The sequence below is a fragment of the Rhinolophus hipposideros genome (assembly GCF_964194185.1).
Source record: "Rhinolophus hipposideros genome assembly, chromosome: 18".
Classification (NCBI taxonomy): Eukaryota; Metazoa; Chordata; class Mammalia; order Chiroptera; family Rhinolophidae; genus Rhinolophus; species Rhinolophus hipposideros.
This window is the reverse complement of record NC_138064.1, coordinates 26,346,918-26,367,119: the sequence shown is the minus strand read 5'-3', so window position 1 is coordinate 26,367,119 and position 20,202 is coordinate 26,346,918. Positions and strand designations below refer to the sequence as shown.

At 35.5% G+C, this 20,202-nt stretch overlaps 1 protein-coding gene across 1 annotated transcript in view; it reads right to left on the bottom strand.

Moving 5' to 3' along the window:
* Positions 1–20,202, bottom strand: part of THSD7A (thrombospondin type 1 domain containing 7A) — a 623,382-nt gene that overhangs the window by 15,197 nt on the left and 587,983 nt on the right. The window contains exons 17-24 of the mRNA XM_081079273.1: positions 19,957–20,090; positions 14,783–14,936; positions 13,106–13,250; positions 11,658–11,773; positions 7,785–7,902; positions 7,382–7,527; positions 6,792–6,966; positions 645–818 (exon numbers count right to left, since the gene is read on the bottom strand). Of these exons, the coding sequence (XP_080935399.1) occupies positions 645–818; positions 6,792–6,966; positions 7,382–7,527; positions 7,785–7,902; positions 11,658–11,773; positions 13,106–13,250; positions 14,783–14,936; positions 19,957–20,090 (1,162 nt within the window). The remainder of the gene's footprint in view (positions 1–644; positions 819–6,791; positions 6,967–7,381; positions 7,528–7,784; positions 7,903–11,657; positions 11,774–13,105; positions 13,251–14,782; positions 14,937–19,956; positions 20,091–20,202) is intronic.

Sequence of the window (20,202 nt, the reverse complement as noted above, 5' to 3'; positions counted from 1 at the left end):
CCCCTTTCACATCTCTGCCCCTTCTACTAGTCTCAGTGTGACTTCTTTATATCTTTAGCTATAAAATCTCTGTTAACTAGACTTCAGATAGTTCTCCAGGTTGATTATTCTGTAATTTGGTTGTAATTTTGATGTATTCACAGGATGAAGCAAGGGCAGCACTTATCTACTCTGCTGTCTTGGATTTCTTCCCCATCTAGAGTAATTTTTATTAACATACACCACCTAATTAATATAAATCAAGACATCAATTTATGATAATTTACTAAAATCTCTTTTTGCTATCGATTTGTAATTTTTGATTCATTGTTTTGATGTAAATAAATTCAGGATAATGTTAGATTCATATATGATTAGGATTGCTATAAGTATACAAATAATGTTTTCCTAATTGTCTCAGCTTTCATAACTTAACTCATAAACCTGGGAGAAATTTTTACAATATTTCATATCTAATTTATGAAGGGTGGCCAGATTTTTCTTCCTCTAAATCTTTAAAATTCAGGATCATACTGTTAAATTAATTCTCAGCCTTAAGAGAGATCTTGGCAAATTTGCTTATTTAACAGAAAATTATGTATCTTGTGCTTTTGCTTATCAACACAAAATTAAAATGAGTAGATTTCATGAATTGTGGCACTTACCATCACATGATTTTGTTTCTAACATCTGCTCTGGGCAAAGGTGTTGATTCTCTAGTTCTTGGATAATTACTGCTCTAGAACGGACCTGTATTCCACCAAAACCTAGGTCCTCACCATTCACACAGGTCAACTGACACAGGCTCCATGAAGACCAGTTCTTCAAATAACAGTCACCTGCAAAACACAGGTGTGTAGTTTATACCCACACCCATAAAGAATAGCCAGCCAGATAGTCATTTTATTTTTAACCCTGCTGGGCAATGTCTGTAGGTATGCCAGTCATACATAGTATTTGTAAGATTTAGGTATTTTTATTTTTTAAATTTATTTTATTTTATTTTTTATTAGTTTCAGGTGCACAAAACAATGTAATAGTTAGACATTTATCATTTTCATCCCTCACACAGTGACAACCCCCCTCTCCCCATCCACTACCCCTCTGACATCACACACAGCCATTACATTTGCACTGTCTCTATTCCTAACGCTGTACTCTGCTTCTTGTAAGTATATATATATAATTGTAATATTTGCAAGATGTATGTAGCTTTACAAGTTTGTATTAATATTGTTATTTTCTAAGTAGTGGATATTACTGGTATAGAATATGTGCTGCTTTGTGATATCAAATGCAAACTATTGCTCAAAGGAGTTTGTCCATTATGATTCCCCTCCTCTTAAGAGATAACAGATACTTGATTAAAACGTACTACCACTCTTGTTATTATCATGGTAAAGGGGTTAATTAACTACTTGATACTATTCTAAGAAAATCTAAATATACATCAAACTTGCCTTCTAGGTATTCACAATTTCAAAAGAGCCTGAAGTCCAAGTCTGAGAAATCTGTAATTTTGTTTTATTCCTATGTCTTCCCAGAGGTATGAAGGTGCTAACTGGGCAGCTGCAGCAGTGGCAATAATGCAGGCCATTTCCTTTGATCTACATCTTCAGTCAACTTTGCATTTTTTGTCAATTACTGACTGAAGAATAATATTCATGCAAAATGATCACATATCATAAAAGCACAGATAGCAGAGTTTTCACAACCGGATGATATATTCATGTAACTAACATCCAAATCAAGCAACAGAGCATTCTCAGAATCTCAGAAACTTGTCTCATGCTATGCATGGCATTGTACCATATGTATTTTTTGTTGTGTCTGGCTTCTTTTACTCATTTATATTTTTTTGTGAGAGCCATCATCTATGTATATAGTTCTAATTTATTCATTCTTCTGCTGTGTTTTACTCTTATTATATGAATTACCACAACTTAGATGTCCATTTTAGTATTGATGAGAATTTGGAGAGTTGTAAATTTTTCCTATTATGAATACTGCTGTTGTAAACATTTTAATAGAAACCCTTTGGTGAATTCATATATATGCATTTCTATTGGGTACATACCTATGGGTATAATTGCTGGGACATGGTGTATTACGTACGTGTTCAACATCAACCTTTTCAACTATTTTGAGAACAAGGAAGATTTAATGAAATACACCTTTCCCATATACACATCCACTCTTCAGAACTGACTGCTTGGTGATACTTTTCAGAAGATACAGTAAATTATGATACACAAATCCATATGGGTTCTTATCACTTTAGTTATTCCAGGCACATCACATGAATAATTCATACTGCCTTATATTATGCTGAAGTCGTCTAATATTATCACAAAGTTTCCTGGATATTTGATTAATGAAAAAACTTCTTGTGCTGTGATTAAGAAATCCTACAAAGACGTGAATTATTGACTAACTGATACATATACAATAGTAAAGTGTAATGGTTTTTTGTAGACTTTTATTATACTATGTCATTAATTCTACCTAATGTCATCCTGAAGTGCAGAAAATTCTCATAAATTTTGGAAGTGTCAAGGAGAAAGAAACTAGTACGAATTTTTAAGTAGTCTACAAATGTTTTAGAACTATTTCTATCCCCTAGGAAATGCTACTCTTGGGTTACTCAGTTTTACTTATGCAGTAGAAACGATTAAAATTTAAAAACTCCTGTCAATATGAATATAGTATAACTTTGCCTCTGTGATTGCAAACTACATGGAAACAAGTCTTTTTTACTAGCAGGCTTTATCTCTGTGTTTATGTCACTTCACATAGTGTATTTTGTAACAAAACTCAATATTTTAATGGTTATCTGTGAATTATATAATAATCACCCCCAAAGAATCCATGTCAGGCTTCAAAGATTCAATAACAAATGAGAGTGAGACATTGCCCTGTACTAAACATACTTTTATATTTTGACTCTATAAACCATTGTAATAATAAAACTATACTATGCCTGTCAAAGATATGATAATTAAGTATGTAAATTGTGTTCCATACTTCTGTATTTCACTCTTCAAAGCTTATTAGCTCATATATTGCTAGCTTTCAAAAACCCATCACTGGAGACAACTACCAAGAGAGGGACTGAATTGAATAGACTGCGGTTTATAAGAGATGAGCAGCCTCCTCCTGGATTTGTAATTAATTAGAATGGTGTGTTTGCCCTATTCTGTTATTATGGGATCTTGCAGTTTTCCTTTGCCTGGCTTACCACAGATTTTAATCTTATGTTTATTTATGTCACTCTTAGATTAGCAACTGAATCTTCCATTAGAAGGTAAACTCTACGAGGACAGAGTGTTTGTCTCCCACTGTATCTCCAACCTTGAGCCCAGTGCCTAGCCTACAATAACACTTGATTAATAATAATAATAATAATAATAATAATAATAATAATAGTAAATGGGTGATTGTGCTATAGGAACTATAATGACAAGTGGGGAGACTCCACAATAAAGCATATGCCAATGCCTGGCAAGGATTCCAGGTCTGCTTAATGTCATGGGTGTCACAAGGATCCTGTTATTGGCACTGGAGATTTGGTTTTGGATTAGGTAGTTCTTCCAGCTTTTAGCTTTGGTTAACTTTTGATGACCATGTGGTTGTTCAACATATCAAAGCCCCAAGGTTCACTCCCTGGCCCTGGCCACAGCCCTGATCTATTGCCACAGCCCCAACCTCAGTCTGCTGTGAAGCAAAATCATTTTATTAAATTGTATTGTGTGTGAGATCTGGACTGAAATCAGGCTAGTTTGCAGGGGCAAGAAATAAAACAGGGTAATTGCTGGATCAGGAAAAGGTTATTATTGGCAGGTGTGGGAATACTAAGAAACAATACTTTGCCTAGGTTCAGAAAGTCAGATTTAAAAACAAAATGTATTTTTTAACCTTAGTAGCTGAGAATATCAGTGTGTGCAAAATCTATTATTGCAGCTGAATATATAGAGTGAGGAATACACTCAAAGTCTAGCATATAGTTCAAAGTATCAGGGGTTATTTTATTTACTGTTCTATTTAATGTATTCAGTGTATCTTGATAATAAACTATAGAAACTACCATTATTATCACCTCAAATAATTTAGTCCCTAAAGAATAAGAAAATTGATGAGTGAATGAATGGGCAACCCATGCTGTCAGCTCTTCCAGCTTTTAGGGACTTAACCCCATTTAAAAAAAAAAAAGAAAAATACTTAAGTTCATCCATTTAAAAAATTTTCTTAAGTCATATAATTTTTATACAGAAAGTCTATTTTATGTCCAATGGGTATTTGTTTGCCAAATCCTCATTTTTATTTTTTTTGAGATCGTATTTGAAACAACCTATTTCTTAAACAGATTTATTTTTTCTTATCGTAATTTTTTTTTCTCTTATTGTAATTTTAAGCAAATTGGGAGAACAAACATTCTTCACTTGAGGGTAAAATATAGGTAACTCACTTCCAATTTTGTTATTTTCTAGTTCACTAATCAACTTTGTCCCCCATCTTTCACAAAGCCTTAGGCTCATACTTGTCATTGAGTTTATTTTGACCCTTTATCTACCTTAAAGTTCTCTGCATCAGCCCAAATTCCTAAATATTAGCTTTTTGGCAATTAGTTTTATACTATTTAGTATACAACATTTGTTTTTCACATTTTACTGCATGCTCCCCTTTTGTCGAACATTCCATCAGAATGACTTCTTTCAAAGTTTTTTTCATTTATATGTGTGTGTGTGTGTGTGTGTGTGTGTGTGTGTGTGTGTGTGTATTTCATTCTTGAATCATAATTTAGCTAGGGATAGAATTTTAGGTTGATGATTATTTTCCATCATATTTCAAATATAGTCCTGTGTTGCATAACGATGGTTCGATCAACGACGGACCACATGTACAACGATGGTCCCATGAGATTATAGTGGAGCTGAATTTCCTGTAAGAAATGGAAGGATATGTGGTTCAGGAGGAATGTTTTCCTTCTTTGATGGGAGCAACACCTGTGGGGCTTGGCAACAGATTCTCTCTCACTCACAGCACCTTCATTTTGAAGGCATGGATTCCATCTCCATCAGTCAAGCACTGACCTGTTTTGGCACAGAGGAGCCTGTCCCCCCAGCACTACTTATTCAGAAGGCGCTACAGCCGTCCCAGGTCTAGCATGGCCTTCAGAGTACATTGCTGTAAATCTTTCTTGAGAGCCTAAGCTCTCGTACCAGGACAGAGGCCCACAGGAGTGGTCTTTTAACAAGTGTTAAGTACCACTGCCACTTTACCAAAAGCTTTCTGTGGTCGTGTGGAGCCAGCTTGTCCCTGTACTTTGGAAATATTTGGGGGTTGTCATGATATAAAGCATAGATGCCCTTTATGTCTTCCATTGATTCAATGCCAGAGAGAGCCCTCTGTGCCTGACAGGGTCAATGGAACCAAAAACAAACTTTCAAAGTCAAAATATTACATCCTCAGTTCTACACCCTCTCTAAGTTAAACACTCTTTTATTATGAACACAACAAATTTACTTAATCTGACCACTGCTCTAACATCCCATAGCCAAAACCACATTGCCATGACAATCCCCTATGTTCCTTTATCTCATCTTGATTTCTTATTCCTACTGATCCTCGGGACGCCTTTCATGTCCTCTGAACAGTCACTATTATGGAGATCTAAAACTTGCCCAGCCAGTTTTTCCTCGATATTTCTAATCAACGCAGCTCACATTCCTGTTCAGGGAGCAGTGCTGACATCTTCAATATTCTATATCTGACCCTGTCAGAGGAAGCAGGGGGAGGGCTTGCTGGAAAGTTTACAAAGTCTACAGTAATATCTTAAGCCTTCACATTTACTCACTGACTCACCCAGCGCCACCTCCCATCCTGCAAGCTTCATTCATGGTAAGTGCACTATACACATGTACCATTTTTTGTCATTTATACTGTACTTTTATTGCATCTTTTCTATGTTTATATATGTTTAGATACACAAATACCATTTTGTTACAATTTCTTGCAGTACTGTGCTGTACAGGTTTGTAGCCTAGAAGCAACACGCTACACCATACAGCCCAGGTGTGCAGTAGGCTCTACCATCTAGACTTGTGTAGGTAGACTGTATGACGTTCTCACAACAAAATCTCCTAACAATGCATTTATCAGAACATATTGACACATGACATAATATTCCATTGTCTTTGGCTTTCACTGTAATTGAGAAGAATTCTGCTATAATTCTAATTTTGTCTTGCAGAAGCAGGTAATCTGTTCTTTGCTCTCTGAATGTTTTAATAGTGCTCTGTTTTTCTACATTTTCTGTTTTAACTATAGTGTATCTAGGTATGAATTTGTTGTTGAACCTACCCAGGACCCAGAGGAAGCTTTCATTATATGGACTTAAATTTTTCTTTAGCTATTATGTGTTTAAATGCTGCTTCTCTCTTATTTCCTATTCTTTCCTTCCGGAAACCCTAAGTAGATGTTATATTCTATCCTTATTTTCTCAACTTTTCTTTCATTCTTTCCCTGTCAAGCATGAACCTACGGCTTTAATTGCCATCCCCTGCAGATGTTAAAACTTCAAGGTTGTATGTGTCCATAGCAGTCACACAGGAGACCTGGACTTCACCCCCACCTGGCAGTAAGGAAGCAGCACCTCCATTCACACATACTACAGCATCCAGCTATTGGCACACATAGTACTGAAGAAGAAGAGTGCTGACATCCCTTAACCTAGACAATAGGTGCATCCCCTTCTCAACCCCCAGTCCTGTTAAGAAATAACCAAAATATGAATTCTGTTCTGCTGTTGTTACCTGGGCAAGGCTGAGTGCAGGTTTCCTCTAGGACCATTTGTTTATTACCATCTATAATGGGTTCAACATTGGTACAGAATTCTTCATCCACTACTTTGCTGAAATCATCAGCTGACCCATCACTCACTACACAAGAAATGTTTCTTGTTCTGGTCCCTTCTCCACACTGGGCATCCTGGAATGAAGGAAGAAATAACTAATTAAGAAAAGAAAAATAATTCATTAGTGAGCTCATCAATTACAGTCATCTCTGCACCACTGATTTTGATTTATGAGCAGTTAATTTGAAACCCTAGGGAAGAAGTCCTATAGGGCACTAGCTGTAAAGCATACAATGAACAATTTATTTGTTTCCTAGCCAAAGACAGGCAAATATATTTTCATTAAAATGAATAAGTTCTCCAAATGATTCTAAAAATACAGGACAGGGAGTGCTTTTCATCAAAATTAATTAAGCAGTTATGAAATGGCAAGGCATCTAAAATCTGAAAGAGGAAACATAATGTATGCAAGCTCTGAAAAATAATTCTAAAACCAAGTCTCTGAAGATAAAGAATGCACATTCCATATAACTTCCTGGGATTTGATACCTGTACTTGGCATGGAGACCAGTGACCATATTGCCACCGATAACAGGGCTTCACTGGGCAAGGCTTGGATTGTTCCATCAGTGCAGGGCATGGTCTTCCATCACCCTGAAAGGGCTGGGTAACTGTTCGTCTTCGGATCATTTTTCCTTTAAGAGATACCAAGGGAGGCAGCTTTATTGATATGTTATAATTGTGCAAACACATATCTTTTTGGGAGAAAGCATCACAGACATTCCTCCTGAGGAGATCTGAGGAACAAAGAACTGTCAGATGTTTTGGAAAGAAAGCTGCCCTGATTCAACCTTACTGGAGACTATTTGATATGACCAAAAGCAAGAGGGACATTTTTTTTTTCTTATTTTTTTTGACCATTAGCCTCATGCTAATCAAGGTGCACACTAACCTGTGAGGCCACATGTTTGAGAACATTCTGACCAGGGAGACCAGTCAGAAAGCTGACAGTTCACAGGGCATTCCACCATGCAGGATGTGTTCATCTGCCAGTTCTTCTCCAGGCCAAGCTGAAAGGAGAGATGTAGAGCTGTTTGTACTGATATGAAGAAATTACTACGATGGATTGCTGATGGGAAGAGGGAGGAAGAAAGAATACAGGAGTGGGGATGAAAGGAAAGCAGAAGAAAGGACGGGAAGAATAAGTATGATGCATGACAGAATAAAAAGGTATCTGGAGGACAAGTACCTAAACCATTAAAAACATAAAGTGGATCAACCCAGGAGAGTGGGAGCAAAGGGTACATGATAAATGAAGGAACACATTTACTTGATATACTTATATAGTTTTGAACTTTGAAAATAAGCAATGAACAAATATTTCATTGCCAAATTAGTTGAATTTCCCTAAATGAGGAACAAATAAGTGTAAGCATGATTATTTTCCATTAGTTAAAACCCAAGAACTCTATCAATATACAGATCTAAAATTGTATCTTTGGGATATTGTTTATTTTTATTTGTGCATGTTAAACTGAAAAGCCAAAGGTAAAGATTTTAAAGATAAATTGCCACTCGAAACTAATAATATAATGTATTGAAATAATATAAAATATCAGTTTTTCTCATAGACACAAACAGTAATTTAGTGGTTACCAGAGGGTAAGGGGGAGGGGGGTGGGTGATGAGGGGAAGGGGAATCAAACATATGGTGATGGAAGGAGAACTGACTCTGGGTGGTGAACACACAATGGGGTTTATAGACGATGTAATACAGAATTGTATACCTGAAATCTATGTAAATTTACTAACAATTGTCACCCCAATAAATTTAATTTAAAAAAAAAAAGAAGGATTGTTTAGGGAACATGACAAAATAATAAACTGTAAAACTTAATGAAAGAATAAAGTTTAGGAAATTTTGAATAAAGAAAAAAAATCAGTTTTTAAGTACGCTATCTTTCTCAAAAGTAAATCTGGATCACTAGATTTTTTATTATGAATATTTTATATACATATTTTAATTAACAAAGATTTTTTTTCTTCTAAAGCTAATCTCAGAAGCTAACTAAGATATAATTCAGTTATTTTAGTGTTAGCCTCTCATCAGATAATAACATTTTGCCATTTTATTGGCATTGAGTTCCAATACTTATTTAAGTAGTCTTTTAAAATATTAAGATGAGACTTCATCTACTGTACATACAAACATTAAAAATGTCTAAGGTACAAAGTAACATTGAAATAGAAAAATTTAAGAGCATGTTAGGAGAATACAATTTCTTAAATTGGTAATCATTGGGATTTTCAAGACCTTTTTTATTTCTGCATGAGGGAGAGGTTTATGGTATCTAATTTCTATATCAGAAGATAGTAAAAGAAAAACATTTCTGAAATGTTATTCTGTGGTTCAAATACAGCTCTCGGCTCTAAGTTATCCACTGAGAGGAGATCGGATGAATGATTTATGTACTACATCCCTCTTTGGGCACTCAACTTATTAATATATTCTCCATCAGTAATACTTGACAAAGATGGGCATTTGTTATGAAAACTTACCATATCACTTAAGTAAATCCTCATAAAGTAACTTAAAGTTGTGGGAGGTTGAGGATTCGAGTAATAAGGTGATATGATAAAATGATATGTTACATTTAAGGTAGATAATTGTTTTCAGAGACAGAGAGTTTGAATCACAGAATTGAACCACTACTGACTTATTCATTTAAAATGATATCTACTTACAGATAATCTGGGTATCCAGTAGTAAAACTTTTTAACCCTATACTATGTTTTTCCTTATATTTATTGAATGTCTTTATTTTCTCATATCTATCTATCTATCTATCTATCTATCTATCTATCTATCTATCTATCTATCTATCATCTATCTAAACATATGCACAAAATGAAATCTGTTCACAGATCAAAGGATAGGAAAGGAGAAATCAATTACTAAGTATCAGGTGAGTAAATATCTGAAAAACTTCAAAGACAAAAATACTATATAAATGTTGGATGGGTTTAATCCCAATTTTCCTCTGTTAGGTAGTAATGCCATTTTTCCTTTTGGCTATTAGAGGAACAGCAAGAGTTAGCTACTGCTGTTGCATTGAATGCAGGGTTTACACATGTATTAGTAGGCAGACAGTCAATCCATTGTTAATAAAATAGCCTGTTCTTCTAGGCTATTATTTAATCTTACTGCATCCATGGGGATGGATAAAATGGCAGATGGGTTGTTTAATCCAATTCCTGCAGAGAGTAGCACTGTTCTCCCTGAAGACATGTTTGTTGGAATGTTATGATTTAAATCCCTAATTGCCATTGCAGTCTTCAAACATATTTACAAAAGAGTAAATTTACCTAGTTACCTAGATACTTAAAATTAGTTATTTGTCAGGTTTTTACTCACATTTCATTTAAGAAATGAAAGACCTTATTTATACCTTGTCGTCTAGTTATATGAGCTATTTTAAAATTGGTCTTCTATGACTTGGGTTAAATGTTCAAAAAGCTCTTAGAGCTATTCATTTTGTATTTCATTCCGACCCAGGAGGGCTTTTATATGTGCATTTGCAAGAAAAGAGACATAGTAATCAACTAGAAGTAGAAAGCTCTCCAGCCAGTATCTGACTACAGTCAAGTTTATTAATAATAATGATATTTTTGGTTACATTACTTTGATGTTATTTGTTTCCAAACCAAATTGATTCAGGTATAAAATTGCCAACTAAATCTAAAGTATGGATAGACTAATTTATGTTATAAGATAGATGATAGTGAGAGAAATTTAATTTGTTTTCAGCACATTGGGGAGCTCTGTTCACATGGACAGATATAAGGAACGTAAGTTAGGTCCACATGATAATAAAGATATCAAATGGATTAACATATCTGCGTCTCGAGTTGTTCCCTTAGGAGTTGGAACGATTTACCACAGGCTTATAATAACCCCCAGGATGTGCAGACAGAAGTCGTAGTCATCATATCCACTGAACCCTAATGTATGTTCTGTAGCTCTATCAAGTTTCCGCCTGTGTGTTCTAGATCTATCAAGGCTCCTGCTGATCTTGGTTCATGTTTAACCTAGGGGGCCTCCGATGCAGTAGGAGTCAAAACCTGTCGGGAATGTGAGTACCCTTTTGGTATGGATATCAGACAAAATAATTACAACACGAAGTGTAGCTTCGTGAAAACTAAGAAAGGCCAAAAAGCGTTTCCTCACATTTCAGAAGGTCACATCTAGAAACGATGCTATTACTTTTGCAAATTGGAGAATTAACAGTTTCAATTCTCTGTATCTAAAATATACTAATGGCAGACTCCATTCCTTTGTTTGAATTTTAATCTCTCGCTTATCCACACCTGAGTACTTAGACTCTCACAGCTGGGCATTAGATCTTAATATCAAAATCGGTTACAAAACCACATGCGATCAATGTTTAACAACAGAGAGAATGAATGATGGATCTTGGCAGGTGTCCCAGGCAACACAAGATTCACATGAAATTACAAAGATGATGAGTAGTCTGATTAAGATTTATTGCCTATCTTCACCTTGATTACTTATTGTTCCCCAAGCATTTCTTTCAGAAAAGGCTATTAACATACCTTTGGGCAGAACAAAATACAGGAAATTATGTGTAGAAATCAGTAGTGTTGGACAGTGTCTCTTTCAAAAGGGTGCTTAACAGCCTCTAAATAGTGCAGAAAAACATCTGCTGGCGATAAGCTTCATGGAGCATAGGTCACTTGGCTCAGCATGAATTGGAATTATTAGGAAAGAATTTACTCACAGAGGTATAACACATCATCCCCTCACCTCTTCACAATATTTCAGGTCAACCGATTTGCCATCACTTCGAACACAATCCAACATCCTGGTTTTAATGCCATTTCCACAAACGGCCTTCTCACTCAGCTGGCATGTACTCCAGTCTGAAAGGAAGGGAGCTCATCAGAACAGAAGGCCATGTATGAAACAGATTTCAAATGGAACTCTGATGACCTGAATCCCATATTTAATTCACAACTGCTTCCTAAGCCCCACAATCAATCATCCCACATGCAGAGCATATGGGTCCTAGCTTTGAACATATCAGGAGTCAAATGGAATTGCTGGGGTTGCACATAGCTACAGGGATTATTCTGGAAGGCAGATGTCTACTTGACAATCTTGATTGCCGTTTGGTGATATTATAAAAATGGCTTTGGCCTACAGATCAAACGTGACTTAAAAACTTCTCCCTTAATAAAAGCAGAAATTTCAATTTTTTGTTTTAGCAAAAGAATCATAATTTAATGGATGGTACTTTAACTGTGTTATATTCACATAAAAGGCTATTTCACTTAGTGTTCATATTTAGAATGTTTTAAAACATACATTTCAAAATCACTTTGGCTGTATTTATTTCTCTTATTTTATATCTGTTGCAAAAATAATTATTTCACCTTTCTTCTTTTTAGAGTAACATAGAGTATCCCAGAAAACTCTGATTTCTTTGTGTCATCAGAGAAAAATGAAGAGGAAAACCTAAAGAAACAAAAGCCAATCTGACTGCTGTGTATCATTGTGCAATTTCTGGAGTTTATTTCAGTGTGAAAATTACTTGGAAAAATCCCAAAATAAGCTTCAGTGTTGCCCCAAGTCATATACAACAAATTCTCTTCTTTCTTCTAGTATGTGTTTTCATGGTGTGAGGTGAGGGTTAGGGAAAAAAATAGAATTTATAATAAGCCTTTTTTTTTTCTGAAAAAAACACTCATCCATTTTTAGCTGTATCTTTGATAATATTGAAATCGTTAGATATTCTTTATATACTTTTTGGCAAGCTTAAAATTGTTGCCTTTTTTACATACTTATGAATTACCCTCCACACAAAGAATTGATGTCCCACTATGTTATAGCGATTAAACATCTTCTGAAATAGAAAGACATCTTACAATAAACCTGATACCCCCCGGAAACATATCTTTTATTTGCACCTTCCCAAAGTGGGAGGAGGTCTTAAATAGGATCACTTACACGGTTTGCAATCTACCTTCAAGGCTAATGTTTGTGTGACGTTTTCATTATCTATATCTTGATATTTATTAAAAAATAAAACAGATAAATATTTCTGTTACATAATAAAGAATTATTTCTGGGAGAGTAAGCAGCATGTCCAAAAGAAACACAGAGGGGGATGAACAATACTTACGGAAACACTGCTGAGTCGACAGGCACGGGGTTTGGCCTTTAACTCTGTGATGAGATGACTATCCACGTACCTGTTACATTATAATCGTAGTGGAAGCAGTTTCTGTTCAGGTTACAGGGTTCCTTCTCAACAGCATCAGGGCAGACTCTTCCTTCATCGGCAGGTTGTCTGATGGGATCAGCTGACCTTTGCCGGAAACTGCTTTGATTACAAGGCTGACAAAGAATAATACAACTCCTCAGAAAGGTGACTACTCAGCTACACAAAGGATAATGTGTTAGGAAGAGCACTGCAGCAGGAGTTAGGATTTGGAGCCACTGGCTCACTTGAACAATCTCATTATACTTCAGTTTCTTCATCTGTAAGATCAAAGTGGTGGGTGAGTTTATGATGTCCCATCTAGATATAAGATGCTTAAGAGTCTGTGTGTCAAATACTAATAGATACATCACATCACATGTATATAAACATACATATGATCATATTATTACTAACTAATTACTACTAATTACTAATACGGAAATTATTATCAATCTAATCTAACCTAGTCTCTTGGACCCAAAAACTGTTTGTTTCAAGGATAACTTTAAATAACTAGCTGTTACTTAGTGACCTTTATTTCCTAATGTGCACATACACATGCACACAAACACAATTTAGCACTTAAAAGGACTGGCTTGCCAATCTCCTCCTTGTACAATCTTGTTCTGAAAGCATTTAGTTTCTAAGAACAGGGGCAGTGGCTTCAAATCTGATGTTATGGAATTAGAATAGAAAATCATTTGCATACCGTTGTGAAAATTGATTCTTTATTACAATTTAATCTATATCCAAATCAACTGCCAGCCCTGTTTTGCTCTTGCTGTATCAGTTGGCTCTAATCAGCATCTTTAGTAATGTTAACACTGAGATACAAAATTAACTTTTCCTTGAAAACATGCATCATAAATTCTCTAAAAGGGTCTTATATTCTATTTCAGCAAATTAATTCCACACTACATGTATTTTCCCCATGCTTTTCATGCCATTTTGAAATGTGCAGCTTTACAAAGGTGCCCAGGGGTAAACCCAATTTTCTCCCTCATCAGCCAGTTCTGTTTCAAATGACTCTCTTCCCAGGGTCCCATGGGCTGGTGAAATCTACGAGCTTTGTGTGATTTGAAACTCTCAGCTGGCCTCCCAGTCCCAAAGACACACAGAGTCAGTGTGTGGAAAGAGATTCATTGACGCACAGTTTTCTTCTTTCTACTTCCTTTCTTTCCAGGATCCTTTGTGTTTTAGTGTGAATACTCCTGCTGCAGAACCCCCACTGTGTGAAAGATTATTCCTACAATTTAAATAAAATGGATTGGGCAAAAAGCAAGGGATGACAATAACCCGATGCTATTAAAGTGCCTTTACTAGAGCTCCATTCTTTGTCCCTTTACCTGGAGGAAGTCATTATGACCACTGCAGTCCTTCACCTGCTGTGTATTTATAAGCCAATCTGAAGGCGTTTTGTGCTGGGTTAGGAGGATGCTGGAGGAGTATACAACTTGCAGGAGGCCAAGCCGTTCTAGTGTGAGTCGAAACATTGCTGACTTTAGCATGGCACACTCACAGAATGAAGTAGCCAAGAAAACACACTTTCCTTTGATAACTAATTTGGTAACTAATTTAGTAACTATGACTTTCTTAAAAGCTTTCTTTAAAGCTTTAGTGGTAAGGCATGAAGCAAACTATATTAATAAAGGGCTAATCATCTCACCAAAGTGCATCGAGTCCATGGACCCCATTCGGATATCACACAATCTTCCGGACATGGCAATTTGCATTCTCTAGAGCCCAGGGGCATCTCCTCTGGGTCACAGAGGTAATCCTCTACATGGTCAGAAGGGCCATCCGCTGTGTTCTGCATGCATCTAGAAGAAAACAGACCTATCAGTGAAGGAATCAAGACAGAACAATGGCTAACCCACAGGATAGATGGTTACTCTTAAGATACCATCATGGGGTTGGGGGATGGAAAAGTTTGCATTTAATGAATAAAATTCTTCAAATGTGAAGACATAAAAGGATCTCTGCCTCCCATAAATATTAGTAGAGCTTCAGTATGATTTTAAAATTTATGCTTGTGGATGTCATCACAATCCTTAAAAATTATAACCACTGTGTGAATGTAAACTCTGTATGTCTTCCTCTGAAAGGAGAGAATCATGTATAACCATGTATGATGCAGGCACTAATGAGCAGTGGTCCAAAGAGATTCCTAGAGGGGCTGCAATTTTGGAATATAAGACATTTACGTTTTCTTCTGAAGAAAATGGCAGATTCTGTAGAGAAGGTAGATTCATATATGATGGAAGACGAGGCACACTAAAATCTCCTAGTGACAGGTTTCATGAAGGGCTATTAAAAGTAACTGATGACATCTGTCAAATAGTTTCGTCATTTAAAAAGTTATTTAGCCTCTCATGTGCTGATAACCGTAAAAGAAAGCAAGACGTGAAAAAACAATTATAGTAATAGCAAAATTCTCTAAACGTGGTTGTTTGGATCTTCCTATATTTATTATTATTTTTTTATTCGTATTACCTTTTTATTATTAGTTTTCTTTTTAATAGAACAAATTCAAACATTTTATTATATTTCATTCTACTGTAAGCAGTCATGTAGGGCTGTTTACTTGGGCATCTAATTAATGTGGCTAGTATCAGCCTTCACTTTCACCATAGTTAATAATCTCTCCAGGCACTTTTCTAACAGAAGAGAAAATCTTCATCCTTCATCTATAACTTGGAGAAGGTCAACCAAATTAATGGGTTTGGGAAGAGAACTGCATTGCAGGAGATGGAGGCTTGAGCTCTTAGGCCTCTCAAACCCATTGCAATGTTTTAAAATGTCACTTGAATCACATTACCAAATTATACCTGAAATCTCAACTTTTTTCCCCAGAAATTTACAATCAGTCAGGGCACTGCATCTTCATATGTCTACTCTGCAGAATAACTTTTCTATACAGTGCTGCTGAATTTAAGAGAAATGTCTTTTTCCTGTGGGGTGCATTCAGAAAGTGTGCTATTAGTCATGTCTTAATTTGGCTTGTAGCCTGAAAAATTATCTATACAAATACCCACCACCTCTATATTTTTTTGTAAATTGGATAAATACATTAAAGAGCAATCACAAAAACACACAGATATTTATTTGATTTCATTGTTGAAAGAAAAAAATTATAAATTTCTTTGAGAGAATTTTAATTTCCCAGGAAAAAGTTCTATCTTCAAAGGCCTTTTAAAAAAGTGCCTGGAGAGATTATTAACTATTAAATGTACAAACGTTCATTGTACATTTATATAATGGAGTATTACTTGGCCATAAAGAAGAAGGAAATTTTACCATTTGCAATGATATGGACCTATAGAATATTATGCTAAGTGAAATATGTCAGATGGAGAAAGACAAATACCACATGATCTCACTTACATGTGGAATCTAAAGAACTGAATACATGAACAAACTAAACAGAAACAGTCTCAGAGAAGACAGAGGAAAAATTGATGGTTACTAGTTGGGAGGAGGGTAGGGATGAGGGAGAAGGGGAGCGGACTAGAAAGCACAAATTGGTAGTCACAATATTGCCACAGGGATATGGAAGACAGTTTGGGGAACATAATCAATAACATTGTAAAGATGTAGTAGGGTGTCAGATGGGTACTTGTCTTATTAGGGAGACCATTTCATGGATGGTATAGATACCAGACCACTGCACTGTACACCTGAAGCTGAAGCTGAATAATACTGCATGTCAACTATAATTATATATATATATATATATATATATATATATATATATATATAGCCACAGGATGTAAAGTACAGCATAGGGAATAGAGTCAATGGAATTGTAATAGATATATACGATGTCAGAGGGGTAGTAGACTGGGGGAGGGGGTTATCACTATGTGAGGGGTGAATTGTCTAACTATTACATTGTTTTGTACACCTGAAACTAGTACAAAAAATGAAAAAAATGTTCTGTTGATAGCAGCTTTGAGAGTACATAGAACAGACAGGAGAGTTCAATACTCAAAGTTGGATCTGCTGCTAAGAGATTGCACTCACTGCAAGAACTGACACAATGTACAAGGATTAACTTGCAAAATTACCTATTGATTCGGAGTTAAGGACAGATGGTCAATACTCTATTAAGTACTTATGCACATAAAACTTAATTTTCAAAGGCATTTCTCTTCCTTTCATTTTTATTATATAAGCAGTATGTTCATTTTAGGAAAATCAGAGGAAATAAAAAAATTGCATAATTCTTATCAGAGAAAACCACTCTTAACAGACTATTATATTTAAACATATATTTTCATTTTATTAAATGGGAGCAAACTTTACCTACTATTTGCACCATTTAAGAAAAAAGAGCAACAATACATTATTCATGTCTCTCTTATATTATAAATTATTTTTCTAAGATATAATTTTTAATGATTACATTTGAATTCCATCATTTGAATGTGCCACAATTGCAAAACAATAAAAACAAAAAGAAACAAAAAACCTTTATTGTTGACATTCAGCTTATTTATGTTTTATTTATTTTATTTGGTATTAATGATTTTTTTTAATCACTCTAGAATACAGAATATTTGGGTCGAATTTTGGGCCCAAAGGAAGGCACTTTAAGTTCATTTGCTTTCTTCAATTTCTTGGCCTTTCTCCTTTCCATAGGAAAGGAATTATGCTGTGAGAAAACTGAACTATATTAGAAAACACTGTAGAATAAAGATGGAGGCTGAGGGTGGGGCCAGAGGCTCACCACACGTGTGGCAATAGGGGGTGCACTGTTTGCAGAGAATTCTAAAGCAACAATAAAAAGAACCAAATCAATCTGTTTTATTACTATTATTTTTATCATCACCATCATTATCATTGCAATGTGTTGGAAATTTTAAAAAATTGTCAGTGAAAAGTATCTCTTTCCACCAGGGCAAACCATTTCTATCACTCAGTCTTTGATATGTCATACCATCGTAAAAGAGAAAGAATGAGATCAAATATATTCAATCCTGCTCTTACAGACTCATCTATCCTAAAATGTCACCGATTGCTGACAGCTAAGCAGGACACTTTGACCTTAATTAGCAGAGGATAAGGTTAGGGAGGTATGCTACTCAATAAAGAAACATTATTACATGATCAGAGATCACAATCAATCCTGACCTTCTCTTTTCTCTATATGCATTAAAGATGTTTACTGAAAAAAATAAGTTGATCAGAAAAGTTACTTTATTTAGGATGTGTTTGGAAATGTTGAAAATATCTATGCACAGAGCAAAAAGAAACACGTACACAGATAGTTGAAAGGAAAGTTGAAAGAACAGTAGTTCATTATAATTTCTTTTATTAACCAAAAAACCAACGCAATCAAATTCTTAATATCAGGGAAATATTTTTAAATTTAAAGGAGAAATTTTAAATTTTGAAGAAGGGTAGAAAGCAGAATATCTGCCTTTTCCTTTCCTTTCCTTATCAACTCATTTCCTTATCAACTCATTACCTAATAAAATATATATTTTATTAGAAGCGAAGTTATATGCAGTATGTCAAGAACTTAGAATAACAAAAAGTGTTAATTTGGTCTACTTTCCTATTGAAACACACTAAGACATGAATCTTAAACTGATAAAAAGTTAAGGCACGGGTGAGAATGAGCTTTTTCAAAACATGAGTTGTCAAGTTCTGGATGTACTTAGATTTGTCTTTACTTTGTGCCACTCAGCATGGTTAGAAGAAACTGGTATAATTAAAAAGCGTGAATATATATATATATATATATATATATATATATATATATATACACATATATGTATATATATACACACATATACATATATGTATTAAATTATAGTTGACATTCAGTATGATTCAGCTTCAGGTGAAACTAATAAAAAAAAGAAGAGTGACAAGAGACTTAGGTTTGAATGCCAACTGTGTCACTTTACTAGAGGTACATTATTACTTGTGAATCTACAAAGTGGAGACAGTAAAACCTCATAAACTTGTTTCCTAGGTTCTAGAACTCTTAAGGATTGTATACAGACGCTGTGGAGAAAATTTAATGAGTATCACGCTTGTATTATGTGTTAGGGAATTTCTATGACTGTGACAAGGTTTCAGTTTGGAGAAACGTACAGGGTTTAATAAAGGCAACAGACATGTAACGGGAGCTTGTCAAAACAATGAAGTGCACATGGGGTACCATGGAACAATGCTGCTCCACAGAAGTTTCTGTGTTGATGGAAATGTTGTCTGATGGAATAACCTCTCGTTTCCTGTGGCTACTGAGCACTTGAAATGTGGCTCCTGTTAACTGAGGAAACACATTTTTTATCTTATTTCATTTTAGTTAGCTTACATTTAAAGTGAAAGTGAGCACACGTGGCTAGTGGCTATTGTCCCGGACAGTGAGGCCACAGAAGAAGAAATGAGAAGCGCTAACCAGCAGGGGTTTTAGAGACGGCTTCCTGGAGCAGGTGACAGTATTTAAAAGTTGGTCGGTTGGTTATAAAGGAGCAAGAATTTATCACACATTATTACTGAAATGCAGTTAGAAATATATTTGGCATTGAAGGAAAAAGTTATTGGGGATGGAAAATCGGCATTGGTTCTGCTCGAATTCAATATGAGACTCTTTCCCTGCAAGAAAAGCACCTTGAAGCGAAGTTTCCTAAATCAGAAAGCCGAATACGATAAACTGCTGCTCGAAGCAGATCCCTTTAGAATGTTCCATGAACACAAAGTCCCTAAAAATAAAACTGAAGACAGCGTATTTAGGAGACTGGCGAGCAGTGAACGCTCATGTTGGCAGGTGTGAAACTGGGAGGTGTTGTGGATTTTGCTTCTCTGGGCACTTAGGCTTGGCCTCACCTCACTTTTCGGGTTTGCACACCCTCTCCGCAGTTATCCCGCATGTTCACGTAGGTCACCTTGCAGACGCTCCATGGCTCTGTGACCCATAAGTACTGGTGGCAGTCACTGTGGCAAGGGACGACCTCATATACCTGAAACACACATCGTTCTCAATGATCTCATCTTAGGAACCTGATGAGACTGAGTGGGAAGACTACAACTTAATAATCGTATTCTTATTTTATGTATTTTTATTTCTCTCCT